The sequence below is a fragment of the Symphodus melops genome (assembly GCF_947650265.1).
Source record: "Symphodus melops genome assembly, chromosome: 1".
Lineage (NCBI taxonomy): Eukaryota > Metazoa > Chordata > Actinopteri > Labriformes > Labridae > Symphodus > Symphodus melops.
This window is the reverse complement of record NC_136691.1, coordinates 28291598-28314352: the sequence shown is the minus strand read 5'-3', so window position 1 is coordinate 28314352 and position 22755 is coordinate 28291598. Positions and strand designations below refer to the sequence as shown.

The window sequence follows — 22755 nt, the reverse complement described above, 5'->3', positions numbered from 1 at the left end:
TCTCTAAAGATCAGAGATATCGGCCAAAATATCGGAATTGGAATTTTTCTCTCCCTAATATCATTAAATGTTGCACCGACTTTTTAAAGTTGGAGAAAAAACAGCTGATGATGCTGCCAAGTCAGGTGATGAAGTCAGGTGATCCAGGCTTTCGTTTTAGACTTTAAATGTCATGACCAGCACGTCAAAAGTTAAAGTTTTAACATTTCCCTCTCGGGATGGGTTCCACTTAAACACAAAAAAAAGAAAGAAAAAAAAGAATCCAATTGCATTATGGGAAATGTTGTTTATCTCTACATATAAGGTAAAAGTCTCTGCCTCTTATATCTAACATCCTCTCTGATCCAACAGATTTAAAAGCAATTCCTCTTAATCCAAACTTCCTGGAAGCACAACACTAAAGTGCTGAGTATTTATGTTAAATTCATGTAAAAAATTAATTTCTACTCTAATAAATATGTTTCATCAATTTATGCCAGCAAAGGCAAGAACTATAATCTAAGACACACACTTGATCATGTTGTGATTTTTACTCAACACTAAAGCTATGGTTCATACCAAACACAGAAACAACAACTTAGTGGTGAGGAGTCAGAGAAAAGTGTCATCTCAACCACTCCATTGCTACTTTGAGTGATTCAGGTTCAGTGTTCGATTCTAACGAGCTCGAATATAAGCAAGAACAGGAAATAAAGGTTGAATAAAGTCAGCGAAAAGGACCGGCCGCTGTGAACCGACAGCTCAAGAAGAAGAGATGATGTCGGCTCATGGAGGTCAAATGTAAAGCTGTCATGTGGTGAAACGTGCACGCACGGGTATGTCGCTCTGTTTGGCTACAGTTTGACTCGAAAAGACGCTGAAAATGTGAGGAGGCTCTGCTCTTCACACACGTGTTACGATATGACATCCCTGATGGCTTTAACCTTCCACTGAAGAAAGCGGACGCCTCCAACTCACATCTACAGCACGTTGCCAGGTATTATATGACAGATGGATTTAACCTGAGTTTATACGACGGTCCATACGAAACACTAATACATTTATACTTTAAGTAAAATAAAACATATGAAAATCTCATTTGTATTAAGACTAGTTAAATATCTAGATTTTTGCTTATATCATAGATAGAGATGCTGGAAATCTATTCTCTAACACTTCGGTAAGCACTTAGTTTATTTACATATAAGCTCTACTTCCTTTATGGTTCACTTCCTATCCTCTTCCTTTACCTTTCAAAACACAACCTCCACTTTAAACTCCAGGAGGAGATGTTGTTTCTGTTCTCTGCCGTCATTCCTTCATCCTCTCTGAACTCAGGAATCTAACTCTAGTTAGCGTCTTCTGACACATTTAGGCTAGGATGATGAGTCCCCTGTTTCTACTCCTTTTCTTTCGCTATTCGCTGAGAAATAGGCAGAAAGTGAAAATGGATAAGGGAGAAAAAAACGACTCCACTGTCTGAATCTACAGGGTCACCCTGTCACCTCAGAAGGGGGGAAAAAGACCCAGTTGCGCTGCTGCTCCAGCAGAGCTTTTCACAGAGCCAGTCCAGGGGCCTCTCAGGGGCCCTTCAACCAAAAGCGCTGTCACCCCACAGTAGGCTCAGAGAAGAGATCACCGGCCGACAGGCCAACAAAAGGAGGGCCACATCACAAGAGGTCATCGTAGTCCAGCATCTTGGAGTGCTGACGACTTTTCCACAGGCGGAACAGACGGAAGTCAAAGTACATCTCGATCATCTCTTTGCCTGCAGCCAGAAGATAACACAAAGAGAACAAGTGTAAGGTTAGAAAAAAAAAAAGTGGAATGTCAGCTCGCACAGAGCCACTGACTTGTTTACGATGCTCACGATTTATGAGCTCACATTGAACATCGTGCACGACCTGAGAGAATCTAAATCTGAACGGAGGGAGGGACACAGATCTCTCTCTCTCTCTCTCTCTCTCGCTCTCCTCATCACAAACACACAGACAACCTGCATCGCATTTCAACACAAGCTAACTGGCAGCTAAATGACAACTGGAGGTCCTCCGATATTTCTGGCATGGTTTCTGTGGAGGGAGGAGAAAGAAAGAAAGAAAGAAAGAAAGGGCATGCCTGTTGTTGCCATGGTGATATCAGATGCTGTCTGTTAATTTGTGCAGATAAAATCAGGGGGCAAAGTCCCAGAGTCCAGGAATCAGCTCGAAGCTCTGCTCACACTGTGCAATTGTGTGCAGTCATACAAACCAATATTTCAAACATGTTAAAAAAAGAATCTGCCTGATCGAGAGCAGCTGTTTAAACGCTGACCTGATTGAGGTGAAGAAAAATACTTTTTATTTATTTGTATTTCTTTAAAAGTAAAAAAAGCTCTTTGGATAAAGCTCACTGTCCTGCTATGTACAAAACGGATCACATCAGTCCACTTCTGAGGTCTTTGCACTGGCTGCCAGTCTGTCAGAGATCTTAAAATCCTGCTGCTGCTTTATAAAGCACTTAATGGTTTAGGGACAGAATACATGAGTGACCTGCTGATTAAACTACGAACCGCCCAGACGTGTCTGTCCCCAGAGCCAGAACCAAACAAAAATAATTTTATTACTTTAATTAATTTGATTTGAATTATTTGACTTGAACATATTTTAAGTTTTAATAATTTCAGTGATTTTTAACTTTTCTATTTTAATGTGTCTTTTCTTTCCTCTGTCATGATGCTTTTGGTGTCCTGTGTGAAGCACTTGCCTTGTTATTGAAATGTGCTGTATAAATTAACTTTACAGCACAGTCCCTCAGGTTCACCTGAGGTACTTCATCACTTCTGTAATCACAGCCTGCGGTTTCTGTCACACATGGATGTTTTAAGGATTGACCTCCAGTGTTGAACTCATTACATTTTCAATCTTTTCCCCTTCAGTCTCGTCAGATGATAAGGCACATGGTGGGATAACATGGAGAGAGGTGAGCTCACTGAGCAGAGTGATGGGTCAATAAGTGATTTTAAAACATGGAGGCATTAATGACATTTTAACAGAAAAAAATCAGAATGGCATCAATACATGTCAGGAAGAAGACTGATGAGGAATACTTTAGGAGCTCAGCCGAGTTCATGTCTGTGTGTTTGCACACACTCGCTAATGAGCTTTCTTCATTGCAATGCATCGTGCTGGCATTGATTAATGTCCACAATTAACGTTTAGTGGGAAAACCAGTGAGGCTGATCATGCAATATGTGCCAGCTGTGGGGAGTTCACCTACAGCACAGGTGGTACAAACATGTCGTCTATTTTTAGACAGCAGGAGAAAATAAGGAGAAATGTGTGTGTGTGTTAGCAGTCATTTGCAATTACTGTATGTGTGTAGTGTTCTCACCCTGTGCAGACAGCTCAAGAGGGGACTTGAATTCAACTGAAGAGGGTCTCATCAGCCTCTTCAGAGTCTGAATCAGCTGCAAAGAATAAGGGACGGAGGCAGAAGGAGGAGTTAGAGAGAAATGATTCTTGAGTCCATATAGCATCAGACATCTTCACATAAAAGCAAACAAACCAGTGCTGGTGACCCTGCAGCTGACTGAGGTGAAAGGTCAATGTGCCACTTAAAACTTGCAGTAGCTGAGTAAAGTTAAAAGCCCTTCAGACAGCTTCAGAGGCCTGGCAGAGCGAGATTACATTCACAGGTGTGGAGGAAAAAGGATTATAAAACGTTTTCTCTTATAATGCTGAAAGGTGCAATATGTAACTCTGAGGCCTAGTGTTTAAAATGAGTCTGCAGTCATATTGGAGAGGGCTGTCTCCACCCCTCCTCTATAGAGTGGTTAAACTCTTTAAGTGGTAAACTCTATAGAGTTTCTCTGGGCCTCTTTCTCTCCTCACCGTGTGAGAGAGGGGTCTTCGAACGCTGATTCTGCCTTCGAATAAATGTTCACTGAGACCAGATCGATCTTCTCGCTCTTTATTTTCACTCTTTGGTAATGGGAAAAATTCCACAACAGAGGACATACTGGAGCATGTTTCCTTCATGTCTGATGATACAGTAAGATCATTTTATTATTTCACTCAGTAGATCATTGTTCATCATGGATTTTTAAGTAGCTTCTCTTGAAGAGCGTAATAACAGTTAGCCCACGAAAGCTACAAAGTTAATTGTTACTACGGAAACAACTTTAACTGTAGATTCAAACTGTTTGCTATGAAATAAATAATCTTAACATTTTTATTGATTGGTTACGAACAAATGGGATTTTGTGAAGTGAGCGAGTTGTCATAGAGGAACAGATTAACACACAAACCCCCCACCAATGATTATCACTTCCTGTTTTCACTTTCATCTCTGTGACTGAAGATCAGGTGTACAAACGTTTCCAGCCTTTTTGTCCTTGAACCGATAAAAACAGGTGGAAAGGCAAACTTCTTCAGTATTATTGTTCGACTTATTCTACCTCGAAGAGTCTGTCATGTCACCAGCGCTGTAGCACCAGATGAAACACCAACCTGTCCTTTCAGTTGTGTGTGTGTGAACCACACGTGTTCATGTGTGCACCCACAGGACTGTCAGACCTGATGGCACCCCGCACACTTTTCACTTTTACTGCCTCCTTGTTCCAGCTTGCCCGCCCCTCCTCTCACTCCCTGGGGTCTGGTCCAGTGCCAGCTGGTGTGCCATCCCACATAGAGCCTAGCAGCTGAGCGACATTCACAGGTTAGCTTTCACGCGGTTTTGCTGTGCATCTGTCTGTTAGAAGATCTTTTTTTCTTATTGTGCTTCTGGGGGAGTTTCTTTTGGAGTGTGTCCAGAGAAAAATGTGATCACTTTATGTTTAAGTCTGTGTTTTTGATAAAGACACATGGCCCTGCATTATATATATGTTCTTTTTTTTAACCCTTTAATGTTTAATGTCTTTAAATTAATGAGTGACATCTTTTTGTGACGTTGTTTGGCTTCGTATTTAATGACTTTTCTTAATTTAATGGGGAAACACAATTGACACAATAATATGTTTTCAAATGTCCTTTACACATGTTGTACGCATTGGTGTTCTTTGAGGTCAATTTGACCTCAGGTTGTTTTTAGCTTTATCAAGAAAATGTTATCTTTTATAATTTACAAATCATTTTTCTCCTAAAAGTTAAACATTTCAGGGTGTACATTTTTTTCACATACACACCAAGAGCAACACGTGTGAGGTGATTTACAACGAGCTTTTTTCTTTATACCATAAACAGACAGGGGATCGGGGACTGAAAACAAAGGAGGGGCCTGGGATTCAAACAGCATCTGAGCCAGCAACAATCACTCCTGGAGTCTTGTGTCATTGCTGCAGGTGCCTGTCGGGTTTAATTTCGTATCCCTTGACATAAAGAGGATAAAAAATGTTCTCGCCATAAATAAACGAGTGGAAGGGGAAGAAAAGTGACAGACGGAGGCCATCTCTCCTTGAGTGTGTTGTACTCTTCATGTTCTTTATCACTCAGGCTGTTTCTGTCTGTTGATGACACTCGAACACTGAATTTGGACAGGCGGCACATTTGGAAGAAATACGGTGGGTTGATGTTAACGGTGTTACTGAGTGCATGTGAGAAGCTTTAGGTGACAGGTTGCAGAACCAAATAGAGACTGCTGCGTGATGCTAACCAACCCCCCCCCCCACACACACACACACACACACATATACATACACACTCTGATGCTTACCCTTACCATTTCCTTGAGGTTTTACACACCATCAATGAAGCATGACTTTCGAAGCTGAGAGCATGTTCCAATATTTCACTAGAGCAGCAGATCTGTTCTAATTTCCCTCTGTGCATTTGTTAAGAGCTTCAGATGATGAAACATTGATGTATGATAACAAAGCTGAGAGTCTAAAAATTCTTAATTATTTAGATTACAGTAAACAGTTAGCAAACACATGCTATATTAGCCAGAATGACTTTCGTTGTGCTCAAAGCGATGTATGCCGAACTACATGATGGATCCGCTCTGTTTATTGGTGCTAGATTAAAAGGGATGGAACTGATGGGAATAGAAGTTCGCCCTGAACTTCCTAAATCTACCCAAAAGAAGGCCGTGGTTGTTGCTCATTGCCTGGCTGTCAGTTATCCCATACTGCGTTCATACCTGACAACACCAACTGCCATGTGAGTGTTTTTCTAGGATCGTCACGTAACATCTGGCTAATCACCTTCAAGCATGATTTGAACCAGGGATGAGAAAAGTTGACTTAACTTCAATGACAAAATGTCCTATTACTGACACCCATTTGTTACGTAGCGAGCAGGCTAATGTAGATTTGTGTTGGGATTTTTTTAGTGAACGCTGAATGTCTTTGTCTACCTGGCTTTTTGTGTTGCACTGCTGCTTTGTAAAGTTCCAAATGAATAAATGAAGTTATTTGATTTGACTGACTTGTCCAAATCCTTTCTTAGCTTCTTTTTTTTAGAGTTTTCATTGACATGTATGAGGGCCATATCATTTAAATGCCTTTAAAGTAACATTAGATACCCTCCCATGGAGACATCTGTAAATAGGAGCTGAAGTCCAGCAGATTGATGCTTCACAGACAACAGAAAAATGGGACCCACTCGATTCAAATCGATTTTGAAAGTACAATCATTCACGGAGAAGCAGCTGCCTGCAGTCGACTGAGTGTTACAGATTGTGAGTGTGCGTTCGTGTCGAGATGCACTTTATAGTTGAAGTGGATTCACTCATTAATGGTGTCTGATTCACAGGACTGCTATCAGAGATACAGACTGGATACTCAACCTGCTGGATAAGCTGATAGAGCTGCACAGTCATCTTTCTTTGCACTGAATATTTAGAGACTGCTATTCAGTCCACCTCTGTTTATATTCCTGTATCTGAGAGAGATCTCTGTGATATCAAACAGTGTCTTCAGTCGTTGGCTTCTTATCGGGCTGTTTCCACACCTGCAGCGTGTTTGCCTGATAAAAATTCTCAGGGAAAGACATCTGTTTGTCTAAGGAGGAGGGGAACTTAAACCTAGAAGTGCCAGTTAATAATGCAAAGGAAAAAGTCCTCTGGGTGAAACCTAGCAGTTTCCATCTGTTTCAAGGCAAGCATTATTCTGAAAGTGAATGGAGCTCTTAGTACAAAAAGCAGTCATGATAATGAAACCAATGCAGAAAACGCAGTTCCTTTAGCATCCACTTGAGGCTTTGCTAAGTAAGCCCCTGAAGTCACATGCACACTCACGTTAAAGGGACAATGTGTGGCTTTTTAAACCAGTAGATGTCGCCACTGACTTCCAGCATGAAACCAAAACAAACAATGTTGTTTGGAGACACCTACACTATTTTTAAGCCTTCGCTTTCCTCCAGCAACACACCTCCAATCTCTTTCTGCTCGCATTCATACCAAGGAGTTAAAGTTCAAGTTTTGGAGCAAATGGTGCACAAAATTGCCCTTTGCTTGTGCTTCAATTGTCCTGCATTGTGGTGTTAGCATGCTAATGATAACACACGTTGGTCAACGCATAGCTTCACATTTCATAAAAACACACTGAATGACCATGATCTAAACAAACTTACCTAACATCCAAACAATCAGTGAGTATGTTCAACTTGCTTCATATGGTCCTTGACTAAAACAGTTTTGTTCACAAGGTCGTCCCGTCCATGTAAGCATGGCTCTGACAACAGCACAGCCAGCGGGACTCCAGCATCTCTCTCGTTGTAGACAGTCAGGACTCAGAGAGACATTTACAGGAGAGACTTGATTTCTGCTGTATTTGTGTGAAATGCTGCACATTCTTCCTTTACATGTTTCTCATTTTACTCATCTGTTTTAATCACATAGGGGTTTGCTGATGTGATTGACAGATGGTTGTGTTGTTAGCAACTTGCTCTATGCTAGTTGCTCAGTTGACGGAAAGTTAAAAACAAAACTAGGCTTCAGAAGCTGATAAATGACATCACTGTGACTACGTCCATGTTTTATGCAGTAACATCAATCAGCCCTCAACATGTCATACAACACGCTTGTCTTCTTACAGTAAATAGACGCCTTTCTCGAGAGCTGCTAACATCAGTCTGATTGACTGACTGTACACAGAGCTAAAATATCAAACAGATTCTTTTCCTCTTTTAAGGGAACCACTACTACTCCTGCGTTTGACTTGCTGTATGGAGTTATGCTGGGTGGATCATCATCTGCAGGTGGCTCCGTCCGTCAGTCTATTAATAGTGACTCTCCAGCTGAGCTTGCAGGAACGCACACAGGCAGCAGCAGGGGGATATTTGTTAAATGCAGCGTATAAGCCCTTCTAGGTTCAACCCTCCTCCTCGAGCGACTTGAACTGAATCACCAAAGAGAAGATGCTGAATGCCACAGTGGCTATCGCTGTGCACTGCTACAGGATTACTTACTCAGAAGGTACAAGCTTAAAATGAGCTGTTTTAAATGTGGAACAAGCTGAACTTTGGTTGTTCATTTGATGTTCAAGTAATCTCCAATGGGAGATAAAGATGAGTGCAAGAGATGAATGGCAGGTCATATTGTTGTACACACCCTTAAGGGCTAAATGTTTTCCCATCAGCTTATTTATTTTTGTTAATCAGACTTATTTGTCAGATGTATTTGGTATATCTGACAGCATTAATATTTCACAGTGAAAAAAAACAGAAAGAGCAAACAGCACAGCATCTGTATGCACACAAAGCTGTGCTGAAGAAACCTGACTTCTGTCTCAAAGGATTTCAAAATAAAGCAATGTGGTTACCTCTCTGAGAGCACTCAGAGTCATGTTCACACTTAAACACACCATCTGCGTAGATTCTCTGCAGTGGAGTCAAGATTTACTGACTCAACTTATTATTTCTGATTGTGTTGTTGAATTTTGGATGGAAACCTGACTAATGATGTTCAAAGGTAATTACCTATATTACACGATATGATACGATAGGTAAAAATAAACTTTGTTACAGGCTATAGACAACCTGTTATTTTCTTCTGTGGGTGCGCTCACACTAGCAAAGTGTAAGCACGATTGCCTGCCTCCCCATCCCCCCGCTGACCTGCATTCACACTTCTCCAGGACGAGCCGGGCCTGAGCACTGAGCACTGAGGACAACTGAGACAACATGACAGCTTATTGGTGACTTTGTGGCTTATTTGGGTCATTTTATCCAGATTCAGAAAGAGCACTCCGGGATTTCTCCGTAATGAAGGCTGTCCACGTTTTGTAGCCGTGCTTGTGCTCGTACATGAACTGTGTCGTGCCGACGCACACCTCTTCCAAGTGTGCCAGGGTCAAAGAAGTGTATTGTGTTTGAGCACGGCTCAGAGCGCTCACACTGGTCAAACAAACTGGACTCACGGGGTGAAGCATGCTTCGGCACAGTGAGGACTGCGTGAGTGCTCCCTGTGTCGTGTCTTATTTTCACTCAAAGCCTCATCCTGCATTCAGCACTTCATGTTTAACCATTGAGGTCAAGAGGTACAAAAGTATTCAATATACATTTACTAACCCTGCACATAGGTCGACTATTCAGGGTAATAATAAAAGAAAACTTTGTGAAGCTGTTGGAAGCAGCTCTCCATCAGTTTCTTCCACTAAAGTGCAGCTGCAGCCGATAACCAAAAGAAGCAGTTGTAGTGAGGTTGTGGAAGAAGCTGCACGTGAGAGCATGAAGATTTGAGTGAGTGGGCAGGTTCATGTGCATACGCTGTGTGTGTGTGTGTGTGTGTGTGTGTCTGCATATAGCATGAGTGCATCTGTCTCTGTGTGGGTGGAAGGGTCATTGCAGGGGTGCTGGAGAAGATGCCAGAGTGCGTGTTATTTTATCGTTCACACAACACTGCCAGTTGTTTCATTATTATCCGATGCATATGCAGAAAGTGCCCTTGCATCGACTTCTAATACTCTGCAAGACTCAACAATAGTCCAAGACGAAGCCAACAGATTGTCCTCATGATTTATCTGTAGGGTGCTATGATAGCATGTGGCTTCGAGCATCTGTGTGCATATTTGTGATTATGAGTCAGCAAGCCGCTGACACATGTCGACATTTTAAGCAAACGTATGCTCTATTAACTCGCGTGTGGGAGTATCATTTGTTTTTAAGCCTTTGCAGTGACTCAGAATACAAAGACGAGCTACCTTTTCTCCATTAGCGCTCCCCAGCACATAGCAGCCCATGATGTGGATGAGGTTAGGCTCCGGGTTCAGTTTACTCATCAGCTTACTGAGACGTCTCCAGAACCTTCACACACAGGAGAGGCGAGAGGTTAAGACACAGCAACAATGATTGTGGCCAGAGAGGAAACACAGAGCGAGGGATGATTGAGCCAGGAAGCGGGTTGAGGTCGAAACTGCCTGATGATTATGTGACTGCGAGGATAAGTGTTCTGATTCTTATACAACTCGGAGGCACTTTGTAGTGGGAGAATTTATGAAAGCAATCATTCAAATGTTATTCACAAATCTAGGTGTGAAAGGGTAAATGGAAAAGCTGCAGGATCCCTGAACTATACAGTTAATCTCTTTTTAAATGCTGGTGTTTTTCATAGCTGACATTAAAGTTAAATTCAGGTAGAAAACACACGGCACGGATCCGCTTAAAGATCGCTCTACATCAAACTGGAGTATGCCTTGCATTTTGCATGGCAATATTTTTTTAACTCATTATTAGCACTTTCACACTTGACGAAAATTACTAAAAAAAATTCTCTGAAGTAAGCTGTATGTGTGAACGCAAACAGTCACATTTTTGGTCTCAGACCTCCCGCGGAGTTTCTCCTGTCAGACGCCGAGAGTCCGAGTGGGCAGATGTGAGAACGCAGCAGGATATTATCTGGAGAGTGACCTTTATATGCTGACTGCATGTCAGCACGATGATCTCTGAGCATGGGATTAAACAGCTTCATCATGTTTTCTGTTCCAGTATGTTTGTTCTCCACTCTTTTGTTTGACATAAAGGTAAATATTCTCCTTAAGGCATCGTGTTTCTTTGTCCTCTCTTTGTCCTTTTTTTCGTACAACAAAGCCCTTCTCCGATGGTTTGTCCCTCCGTCATGACGCCCAGCACATAAAGGTTGAAAGCTAGCTGTTTGTGAGTCCTTCATGTGTGTGTCCTTGAATGTGGTCGTATATTCAGCATTGTGCGTCTGTGAACTCTAACAAATATTGATTCCCTTCTTAGCCTCGCTTGAATGCAGAATGCAAGAGCGTTCCCTCTGTGGTTTGCTCCATGACCTCCTCTGCTCACGTCATTATGGTTACACGTACAAACAGAATTCACTCTTACTGGATCATGTCGTCCTCTTTCTCAACCTTGGCAAACGTGGCAACTTTATTCTTCAGCAGGTACAGATGTCCTGGACCTCCCTGTGGAGAGGAGATTGTGTTACTGCACAATCAAGTTGATCTACTTCCTGTCATATTACCCAGAATTCCTGCTGCTCAGCCCAAGATCAAGCAGGAAGACTGAACACTCACACGTTCATTCTTCCCTTCCTCTGTCTCCCTGCTCTGATCAGCTGATCAATGGTCTTCACTCTTTCACTAATCAACCAACTTCATCCTGCTGCCTTCACATTGTAGCATGTCAGTGCAACACCTCCATTCAGACACAGCCTCAGAAACCCACTCCTCATCACATCCTGTGTCCTTCTATCACCACCTCCACAGGGGTCTAGACTCAAAGGGGGGGGCAGCTGTAGACCTCATTACCCCTCTGAGTGCATGAAGTCATCATGATGGAGTCTAATCAACAAAGAGACTGCACAATGATCTTTTCTTTCATTTTTAAATCCTCATAAACTCTTCATGAAGTCTCTCCTGATTGAAATGCTCTGAGCTGTGTCACTGATGAAGTCTGCTCGTGACAGCAGACAGTGAGGTGCACATAAGTTTGGCTCCGTTTTTTAGGGGTTTCTTAAAAATTGAAAGCACTCGACCGTTACGTAACTCAGATAATGATATAAATCTTTCAATTCTTTAAAGTCACTTTTTTTTTTAACCATTTTTGCCGTCAGACAGAGAGGACAGCTGAGGACAGAGAGGACAGCTGAGGACAGGACAGACAGAAACTGTTGGGAGGAGAGAGAGAGAGGGGTGACATGCAGGAAAGAGCCATGGTCGGATTCAAACCCAAGGTTGCTACGACGACAGGACTACATCCTCTGTCTATGGTTCATTCTAACAATGAATAAAAACAAAACTACGACCAAAAGGTAGAAAAGAAAGGAGCAACATCTTTAGAAATAAACAAAGAGGCACAAAGAAAATAAAATAAGATGGTGAAAAAATAAATATATATAATAGAAACAACTGAAAATAAAAAAACGTAAAACAAACAAAGAGAAAGTACAGGGAGAGGGATACAGCCCCTACGTTCAAAGCAAATATGAGGTTTTAGCATTTGTACATTTACCGGTAATTCATTTCAGCATTTCATGGGTGTTGTCTCTCACACACACACACACACACACACACACACACACACACACACACACACACACACACACACACACACACACACACACACACACACACACACACAATGTGTATGCAGCTCAAACATTCACTAATAGTTATTTTCTGCTCGCCCACACTTTGGATCTTATCAATGTCCCATTTTTAATTTAATTAATCGACCAAACAATTTACCGATTTGAACACAAGGGGGTGATCAGATGTTTCATCTATCTTTTTAAAAGAGAGAGGACATGCTTAGTCCTTAATATGTTGATGATGCTTATAATTTCCCTTCAGTTAAAGTCCACCTCTGTTGGACTGACTTACTGAGGCCAAACTCTGATTTAAAGGAAAAGGTGATCCAACAATGTCACAATGTTTCTCTTTGAGTCCCGTCACTCACCTGGCAGAAAATGAGCATGTTCCATATTTTACAGCCTTTTCTGTACGCAGTCAGCTTCTTCTCGATCTCCTCTGGGCGAGAGAGAGAGAGAGAGAGAGAGAGAGAGAGAGAGAGGTGTCACTTTACCACTTAGCTGAAATGTTGAGACACATAAATTGGCTGTCCCTCTAGAGACAAACACACACGCACACACACGCATGCACGCACGCACACGCAAACACACACACACACACACACACACACACACACACACGCACACGCAAACACACACACACACACACACACACACGCACACACTTAAAAACAATGAGTCACTCTGCTCTCCAGCGAGCTGAAACTTATTCCACCTTCATCTTTTCCACATTAACACCACAGGACTCATTTTCACTTGACACCTAAAGTTGGACACAAACGTCACACTCACCGAGTATGTCATCAAACGTGGCGTGTTCGTGGTCCTTCGCATTGGAAGACAGAAAAAAGAAAGATTCATACATTAAACTGATTTTTCATGTCCAGTCACTGATGAAACCACCATGTGTCAAACACTCAGTCATCATCACTGCGTCTCTATCCATGATTCACAGCCTTCACTTTAGTTTGAAGTGACTGTCCACTGACGGCCCGGCCCCCACAATCCAAAGGACCTCAGGTTAATAAACAATAAACAGCAGAGTAAAATCCCGAGGCTTAACTCCTTGCAGAAGGTTAATTATGGGAGAAATGACATTTCCCCTCTGACACCAGCCCTTCACATCGGGGTTGACAGCTGTCAGGCTTAACGTATTTTAAAGTTGGGCCCCGCGGTGTGTGTCAAGAAAAAAGCTGGCTCGTGTACAGATGTAGGTGAGGACCCCCGTTTGAAGCTTTATCTGAACACAAGCAGTGAAACGGGTTTGTTGTGTTTATATAACACATGTGACCGGGTGTCTCAGTAATCTTTGGAGAGAATTCTTTTATATGTGGAGGATTGACCGCACCAAACCTGCACACTTTAAATAAAACCAGCATTTATAGGGTGAGCACGGGTGCTTTACATTCAACCCGCCGAAACATTTCCCAAATGGACCAGTTGTCTGGTAGTTTTAAAGGCGGGGTTTAGCATTCCCTCAGTGCTCCTTCTGCACCCACCCCCTCCCTCATAAGCCACGCCCCCTCCCTTACATGAGGAGTTTACCCTGAAGCTTCTGATGGACAAATTGCTCCCCTATGAACCTGTGTTATGAATTTTTTTTTTCTATTTTGAAATAAAGAACAGAAAAGCATAAAAACAGAAGACGTTTGTTTGTTTACGTAAGTGCTGACACTCAAAAAGGGATTACATGAGTTTCATTAATATCAGCGAGGTCTGATGAAGAGCAGGTGTCATTCTGGTGAAATACATTTCAGGGACTCTTGGATGCTCTTAGTGCCAAAACAAAAAACTGCCATGAGAATATTTTGAGGTCGATCCCACATTAAGTCACAGATCATAACTCACGTGATGCTCTCTAACTGATGCCTGACGTCTTGTTGCCTCATCAGCACCTCTTCTCTCATCTTGTTTCCCTCAACCAGTAAAACATCTTCAAACAAACTGAATCACACATGTTGACTGTCTTCCCTGTGAGTCCGTCTGTAAAGGTGGGCTGAGCCTGCTGATAGATGCTACTCACATAAAGAATGGGGATGATGGACGGGTCGTCCCTACGAATGATGTTGGGAACATATTCAGCCTTTGGGACTTTGGAGGATATCAGCTGTGGAAATAGGAGACATGCACAGAGAACCTTAAAGCTTTTCAGCTGCCTCACTTTGTGAAATGAAAGGTTTATTTTGTCAACTTAAAAAGAGAGCCTATTGCTCTTTAACGCACCATGATTTTAGGTGGGATGAAGTCCTCTCCTTCACAGGCGGCTCTTTCCATCTCCCTCTCATCCCCCCAGTCCGTGTCCTCATTCAGCCCTTCATCTAGTGTCCCTGAGGAGGTCTGAAGATCACCACCTGGCTCACACACACACACACACACACACAGGAACAAAGGGAGAGATGAAAGGACAACCCACCAATGAGATTAGAGAGGAGGGTGCTCCATTTAAAAGCGGTGCACCTGTTACTTTCTCTTCCAGCTCATGAAGGGGGAGGAACGGTGTCAAAATCAGACTATACTAAACGATAACACGCGTCTGCGTGCCACAGAGCTGCAGATAGATGAACAACAGGTGGACAGGTGTGGAGGACACAGCTGAGAAGAGACAGATTCAACGAGCGTACTGAGACTACAACAACAACAACAGAGTGTTTGTGTTTAATGTGTCTCAGAGTTCATCAGCTAGTGTGTTATTACTCGTCAACAATGGAGACGGAGGGTGTCCACTCACTGTCTCTGGAGTCGTGAAGGGAATCAGGCTTGACTGGGGTGGGGTCACTCCAGGAGCGGCTGAAACTTTTGGCTCGGCGGTCGGCGAAGGCTAACGAAAAGAGAGAGAGAGGAGGAGAGTCACTCACACGCACGATGACACATGTCAGACGAGAATCTGCTAAACATGCTGAGTACATCCACGCATGGAGCGCCGAGCCTGAACAGCCCACAGTGCACACCACAATCACACGAACACACATGCACACAAATGGTTCAACTTACTCTGGACCTTCACCCTGCGGCTGCCCACCATCCTGAGGTGTTTGCGGAAGTTTCTACCATGTTAGGGAGGAGAGGAAGAAGAAAAGGTCAGAAAAAGAGCCAGAGAGCAACATAATCCATCAAAATTAAACACACAAAGTCAAAGTGGGGAATACTGGATGAACAAACTACTCATAGACCATACTGAAGGAGTTAACATAGACACAGTTACAGCTCTCATAGGTTTGAGCACTGCTGTTTACAAAACTTGAGGAAATCACAGTTTATTCTGCCTGCTAGAGTCGACGTAGACTTTCAGACTTTTTACACCAATAATGAAACTTCCTTTGGAGAGACTAAACCTGTAAGTGATGTTCTCTGAAGACAATCTGACCCTGACTCCAGCTAACAAATAGTCAAACTGGGCACTGGTACGCCTTGAATGGAAACTGGGTTGTAAATAAGTAACGCAAATAAACTACAACATTATCCCACTGTCAACCTTGCACAAGTAAACTAAAGTGAGGTGATAACCTGGCTTGCCTTTGGAGTAAACATGATAAGCTCACCAGTAGTAGGTGTTACCAGGGGAGAGAGGGATTTTAAATTCTTGCAGGTCGTAGTAACACAACCTTCATACTTCACCTCTCCACGGATTCAAACGTCCCTGACGAGTAAACATCAAACCCTTTCACATGCTGCGTTTAGGAAGTAAAGAAAGAGCTCAATCCCTGACCGTCACCTCACACACACACACAGCTTGTCTGAGCTGCCGCCCGTGTTGTTGGAGTCAAACAGAATATGGTGAAACATCACAACTTGTTCTGCTCCACATTTTATGTTCAACAAACACCTGACTGCCAAAACACCCCAGCTCTGGATCCCAGTCAGCTCGAGCTCACATTAACTAGCATCGATAAAATACTCCTGGTTTTCATCCAGCACGACTTAAAACACTGCGTGGACGGTCTAGAAGCAATTTGAAAGCCTTTAAAAGGGAGAGACAGTGTTTTCCAGATATCAATCAATCAATCAATCTTTATTTATATAGCGTCAATTCATAACAGGCATTATCTCGCGACACTTTACAAAAGCAGGTAAAGGACCTTACTATTTGTCTGTTAGCATTAGCATGTTTTCTTGCTAAAAGGGTGACCAAGCTGGTTTTGAATGTTGGTTTTCTTCCAGTACTTCATACGGCCACTGAATCTCCAGCTGGTATACTGGACCTTTCCCGCCTACTGTCACCTCTGGGTGTGGCACAGAAAAGTTGTTTGTAACCAGGCTAATGCTAGTTAGCATGCTAATCATCTGACACGTATCTCACTAGCTAGCTGTGGTACGTGTTGCTCTAATGAGGCTTTGACTTTCTGAACTAAACAACAACTCTTGATAATCAGTAGTTATTGGCTTTGTTTGTCTTTACCAAGGCCGAGTGTTTGAAGTTACTGTCGTATAAGACTCTTCCTTTTTCATGCTCTCATGACCAACTTAAATAAAGACACATTATGTACTACGTCTTCTAACTTCAATATGACAAATCTTATCTTTAGTAGATCCACTTTATATTCCCTTTTGGGTCTCTGCTCAGTTGGGTTTCTGCTGATACGTGCTGGGTCAGGACTCTAGCAAAGCTGTTGTTTGAATCATGAAGTGTACCACTGGACAGCAGGAGTAGGACTCAGCAAAACGGAAAGGAAAAGGTAACAGCATGAGGAAACAACCCCAAGTGGGATCTCAGATCTTATCTCAGAATTTTTGACTCTTTAGCTGAAGCTCTAGTTTCAAACCTCGTGGTGTTATTTAACTGTTTGTTAATGTTGGCATCCTGGCAGAACCTTTGCTATGCTATCTCAACAGGTGAGGTTCAATGTATGACGACTTCAGCTTCCTCATCAATCAACTGTGAGTAGCCTAAAGGATATGGAATTTACCAGGAGACGTGTATGACATCACGAGAATCAGGTGAACAGGATGTCTATAACTGTGAGGGCTGTCTAGTTCATTTGTGGCACCCTGAACCAGGCTGAGTGTCTGATCTCTTTGCTGGTCTGCTCGTGTACACGTGTAGGATCTCATGCTGCTTTCTTTGAACAGTAAAATATCAATGCCAGGGATTCTGAGCTGTGAAAAATGAAAGAAAAAGGCTGTTTCTGCAGGACGCTCATACTCATGTGACACCTCGTCTGTGGGAGGTGTTTCATGCATTCAAAATAACTCGATAGACAGTTCATCTTAACGCTGATCGTCTGGCTTCCTTTAGAAAGTCAAAGGGTCAATATTTATTTCAGTCTTTTACATAACAAGCTAAAAACTTATCGGAGTGTCTTGCACTGATTTCTCATCGAGATTATTTATCAGCGTTTTTGTTAAATTGCTTATGAGCAGAATGTTCCTCGCCTTTTTAACGAGGCAGTTTTACATGTAGAATCACCAAGGACTCTTTCAGCCAGCTCAGAGGAAAAGTCAAACGTCTGTCCAAGGTCATAAACCAGATAGATACAGAAAATATGCAACAACGGATGAGTGTGTATGCTGAGTATCTCAAAGCAAACCTGAATACAGGGCAGATTTTTTGGGATATTTTATCCTTAAAATAAGGGAGATAACGTGCCATGTCAGGGGTACTTTTCATTATTACAAAGGTAAAATTTGGAAAAATGTATTCTTGACTTCTGGCTCAAACAAATCTGTAGTCAACCTTAAAAAGTTTAAGACTACTGTGATTGGTCCACATTCATAGATGGACGTTACATCATTGCTCCTATTATGACATGTAAACTTTTCATAGAGAAGGATGCATTTGCGTACCTGAGGAGACCTACGCATACACAGGGAGAACACACAACCTCCACAGAGAGAGGCTTCTGTCCCACGAGGATTCAAACCAGGGACCGTCCCGCTATGAGGCAACACCACTGAACCGCTGTGCGGATATATTTAAAATGCGTTCATAGAAAGAATGCAGAAGTTCCACCTCCCCACTCTTCAGCGTCAACATGGTCAAATGACATGAGCATCATTCTGAGTGATCGTCGTACCAAAGCAAAGGTTTGTCAGAGTGTCACAGTTATACGCTCAACGCCTTCCTTCCCTCAAGTGCTTCTTTTCAAACGACTTTTCCTCCCAAGATTGCAGATTGAAGGAATTCTACAAAAAAACATGTCGACATGTTGACGTTAATTGCAAGAACTGTGAAGGCAGATCCTGAAATAGAAGGATGACTCAGACTAAGGCGGATCCTTCAGTCAGACGGGTTGTACTTTGATACTTAGTGACACGATCTTTAAAGTCCCTGACGCCCACGTATCAAGGCTTATCCTGCATGTGTTAGTGTGTGCTGCTATGTGACCTGACCCTCTCAGCCCTGCTGTGACCTTTGCAAACTCTTAGCAAGAGAAATGTCTCGGTCATTCAGACATTCTTACTAAAGACGCTGTGACACTGACATATAGAGGCTAACAGATCTGAACCCAAACATCAGTCTGTAGACTTTGATCCCCTGCCTCAGAAAACTGTGATCCAACCTTGTGTTAATAAAGCTGCATTTATACGTCAGCAGTGAGACACAGTGATTAAACCACACACAGCTAACACAGATCAATACACACACACACACACCAAGCAGAGTTTGTGGTGGCCCTGCGTTAGATCTTCCATCAGGAGTATGAGGAATGTTGTAGAAGCATAATAACTCTTATGACGGCGTGCTATGGAAGCCCTGAGAGGCGACTCAGAGAAATGTTTCTTTAAAGCAATAAAAACAGGAAATAACAAATAAAAGATTCTTATTTCACCTGCCTAAATTCATTTTTTACCCATCTCATTGTATAAAAGGAGGTTTGTTATCTAAGTATGTACAGTTCCTGGGAACATTGATTTTAACATGAACTTTGAGACATCACAATGTAAAACTTTCTTTTACCATCATCTCTGATCAAATCAAATGAACCTCCTTTTTTAAGTAATTACATTTAAAAAAAAAGAGCTCATCGGATTCAGAATTGACTCTTTTTTTTTTTCTTCTTCGATCTTGGAGCCTAAAAGGACTTTCAGTTGGTGGTGTGATCCGGGCTCATCACGGGGCGGCGCGCCCGCATGCACACATCTGCTCCATCATCGGTCCAAGGTTTGAAGCGACAGAACAATAGTTGGAAAGAAGCTACTTTTTGGACGCACGATGTATCTGTCCACTCTACAGTAGAAGGCCAAGCAGACAAGATTTAGGCGAGCTGAAGCTCGTCCAGAAGCTGCAGCTCTATGAAGACTCTTTCAGCTGTACTCCCGGCTGAGTAGGGAACAATTTGAAGCCTTTTGGAGAAAGTTGCACTCAGACTCAGGAGAATGAGCACAAACTTCAGTGCTACGTCTGCCTGTTGTCTGAAGGAGACATTCAAGGTTTGTTTCACTTCTAATTGTGCTCTTCTGACCTGACTGAAGCTGCTGAAGTATCATCTACCAGCCGGTCAATAAAGGAGGCCTCCCAAAGGTCCATGTACTGAGGTCCATGTACTGAACAGGCTCCATCACTTCTCTATGTAATCTCAGTGATGCTTCAGGTGCTGATTAAGTGCAGGTAGAAAACATTTACACGAGGTCGAATGACTCATGCTGTCACACACAGGCTAAATTTACCATCAAACAGTGTTACAGCACTCCTTCTATAAGCGCACACATGGTGTTAGTTTTACAGACAGGCTGCTCTGTCACGAGCAGAATAATGAGGGAGGGTTCAGCACCACACAGCACAGCACAGGACAGCCAGGAAACGGTACCTCTCCATCATGGTGGCTTCCTCCTGCTCTCTTTTCCGCCTCTTTCTTTCAGCAATGCCTCGAAAAGCCCTGCCAGGACGTCAAAGCATTTAGTGGTTTTGTGGGGAAATATAATGTTTGCTGTTTTGTTTTTGTTTTTTTTTAACGGCCCCTGAACCAGCACGGTAAGTTTTTATCTGAACCCAAAGTGACCCATGGGGTGGAAAGGCTGACAGAACTTACCTGACTTACTGCAGACATCCTTCACTCAATGGTCTAAATCTGTTTTCTGAGATCTGAGGTTTAAGACTAGAATCAGAATCATGCATGTTGGTGTCTTGAGCTTAATTGTGCAGGTTGAACATTTTGTACTACGGCAGTTAATATGCATGATGCTGCATCAGTAAAGTGTTGAGATTCTCCCAATGCTCTCATCAAACGTTATTGAAAAAAGGATCCATATGGCTGGTTCACTTCTTGCAGACATAATAATTTAATCATTTAATAACACTAATCTGTTCATGATGAGTTCTTATTATATTTTTAACTTGACATTGGAAAATAAATATATAAACATATATATATATATATATATGATATCACATGACAGTCGTAATTTAAAAAATATAATACAAGCTAGCTGAAGAGATGGAGGAGGGTGGGATTCAATAAGTTTTTACTTTGTCCACCTCCTGTCTGGACATGTAGCTAATGATAGCTTATTAGTTTTTTCTGAATTATACTTTCCACTGTTTGTAATTATTATTATTTTTTTGTTTACCTTTGTTTTATGTTACATGTTCAGATTAAATAATCAAATCAAATGTCTTCAGATTGAAGAAGACAGGACTTTTCAAATAATGTACAGAAACATTTTTTTTTTTTTTTTTAAAGTTTGCTCTGTGTGTTAACATCTAGTATCTCTGCTGGTCTGAATACTGACTAAGATTTGGGAGAGTTAGGCAACGTTCTTCTTTCCTACTTGGCCATGAGAGTGAGAAAAGTTAAATCTAATCCCCTTGAGGTCTAGTTGGGTCCTGGCATGTTCATAACAGTGCAGTCTGGGTTAAATATGGGGAAGAACATCAGGGTTTCAGATGAGAGGTTTTATGTCCGGATAGGTTAGGAAGAGGGTTAGCTTTGCTGAGCGGTAGGAGTTAGCAGCACAGAGACGATGAGGCAAAGACATGAGGGTATTACTAAATAGTTGACGTATGCACACACACACACACACACGCACCCACACGCACAAACACACACACTAAGGTGTTATCATAAAATCAGGCTCCATTATTCAACTCCTGCAGAGCGAGCCAATTCATTCCTACTCCTCGGACTGTAAACTCATTTAAATATCAACATGAAGGCACAATATGTTGTGTGTGTGTGTGTGCGTCTGCCCATTATTTCCACAATGTGTCAGTGTGTGTGTGTGTGTGTGTGTGTGTGTGTGTCCTTCCCTTAGGGGGACATGTGATGGCTCAGACAGGTTGTCAGACACAATGAGGATCATCTGTGACACGTATGTCAGAGACTGACGGACTGACAGCTGATGATGATGATGACGAAGAGTGCTGCAATTACTGGAGACTGTCCGGTGCCTCTGCCATGCATCCGGGTTACGTCATGTCGAGCCCCTCATAAACTCCATTACTTTCTGATTCTTCTCCCAGAAAAAGTCGAACATGTTTGAAGTGACTCAGCCCGTCACTCTCTCTCTGCCATCTGCCATCTCCAGAAACTCGGAGGGTTTGGAGCCCTCTTCCTTGTTTTGGACTTAAAGCGATCCAGCACATATCCATCAGATAACTAGCAAGATTCTCCAAGAAGAAGCAAATAAAAAAAATACTCCTCCAGAGTGAAATCTCACTCTGCTTGTAGCCACGTTATCAAAATGCATCTCAAATTGCATATGCTTTCGTCTTTTGTCATCGATTGAACCCTTCACCCCAAATTGGCCCGGCTGCTTTGTCAGCGGACTTCTGTATGAACGAGGTTACTCTGACCACCTCGTGGTGTCAAAGCACAAAATCTCCCTCAGCGGGCCCCATCTGCCGCCACTCACTCTGCTTAACATTTTCATTTCTGCTACTGATGAATTGTCCAACAATGTTTAAATCCTCGTCTGTTTTCATGTCATAAGAACCCAATACAACATAAGCTAAGCTAGGTGCAGCACTAGTGTTCGATACATGAATTCATAAGATTCAAGAGTTTCTGTCTTTGAATGTAATCGTGATGAACTTTGCTGGATGCAGAGTTAGCTTCGGACTGTTTACATTTTCCAAGGTTGCAGAAGTACATTTCTTCAAACAGATCTCAAAGGGGCTCAAAGGGAATTCACGCTAAGCATCAGTGTGGCTAATCTTCACCTCGTCCCTCCAGCCTGCACTTCACTTTCATATTGACTCAGTGTGTAACTTCAAACAGCCAGTCCAGCAGACACCGAGGTTTAGGGGGTTAAAGACAAAGCAGACTGCATAGCACAAAGCCACATAGGGAAGAAAACAAAGAAGGTTCGAGACATGTTACCTAACTGATACAGTGAGAAAAAGGAGAGCAACAAGGGAGAAGAGAG

At 42.4% G+C, this 22755-nt stretch overlaps 1 protein-coding gene across 1 annotated transcript in view; it reads right to left on the bottom strand.

Moving 5' to 3' along the window:
- Window positions 1-266: 266 nt before the first annotated feature.
- Window positions 267-22755, bottom strand: part of nsmfb (NMDA receptor synaptonuclear signaling and neuronal migration factor b) — a 38732-nt gene continuing 16243 nt past the window's right edge. The window contains exons 5-14 of the mRNA XM_079353635.1: window positions 15445-15497; window positions 15182-15271; window positions 14677-14804; window positions 14477-14560; window positions 13246-13279; window positions 12822-12892; window positions 11247-11326; window positions 10100-10202; window positions 3352-3427; window positions 267-1747 (exon numbers count right to left, since the gene is read on the bottom strand). Coding sequence (XP_079209761.1) covers window positions 1650-1747; window positions 3352-3427; window positions 10100-10202; window positions 11247-11326; window positions 12822-12892; window positions 13246-13279; window positions 14477-14560; window positions 14677-14804; window positions 15182-15271; window positions 15445-15497 — 817 coding nt within the window. The 3' untranslated portion in view covers window positions 267-1649. The remainder of the gene's footprint in view (window positions 1748-3351; window positions 3428-10099; window positions 10203-11246; window positions 11327-12821; window positions 12893-13245; window positions 13280-14476; window positions 14561-14676; window positions 14805-15181; window positions 15272-15444; window positions 15498-22755) is intronic.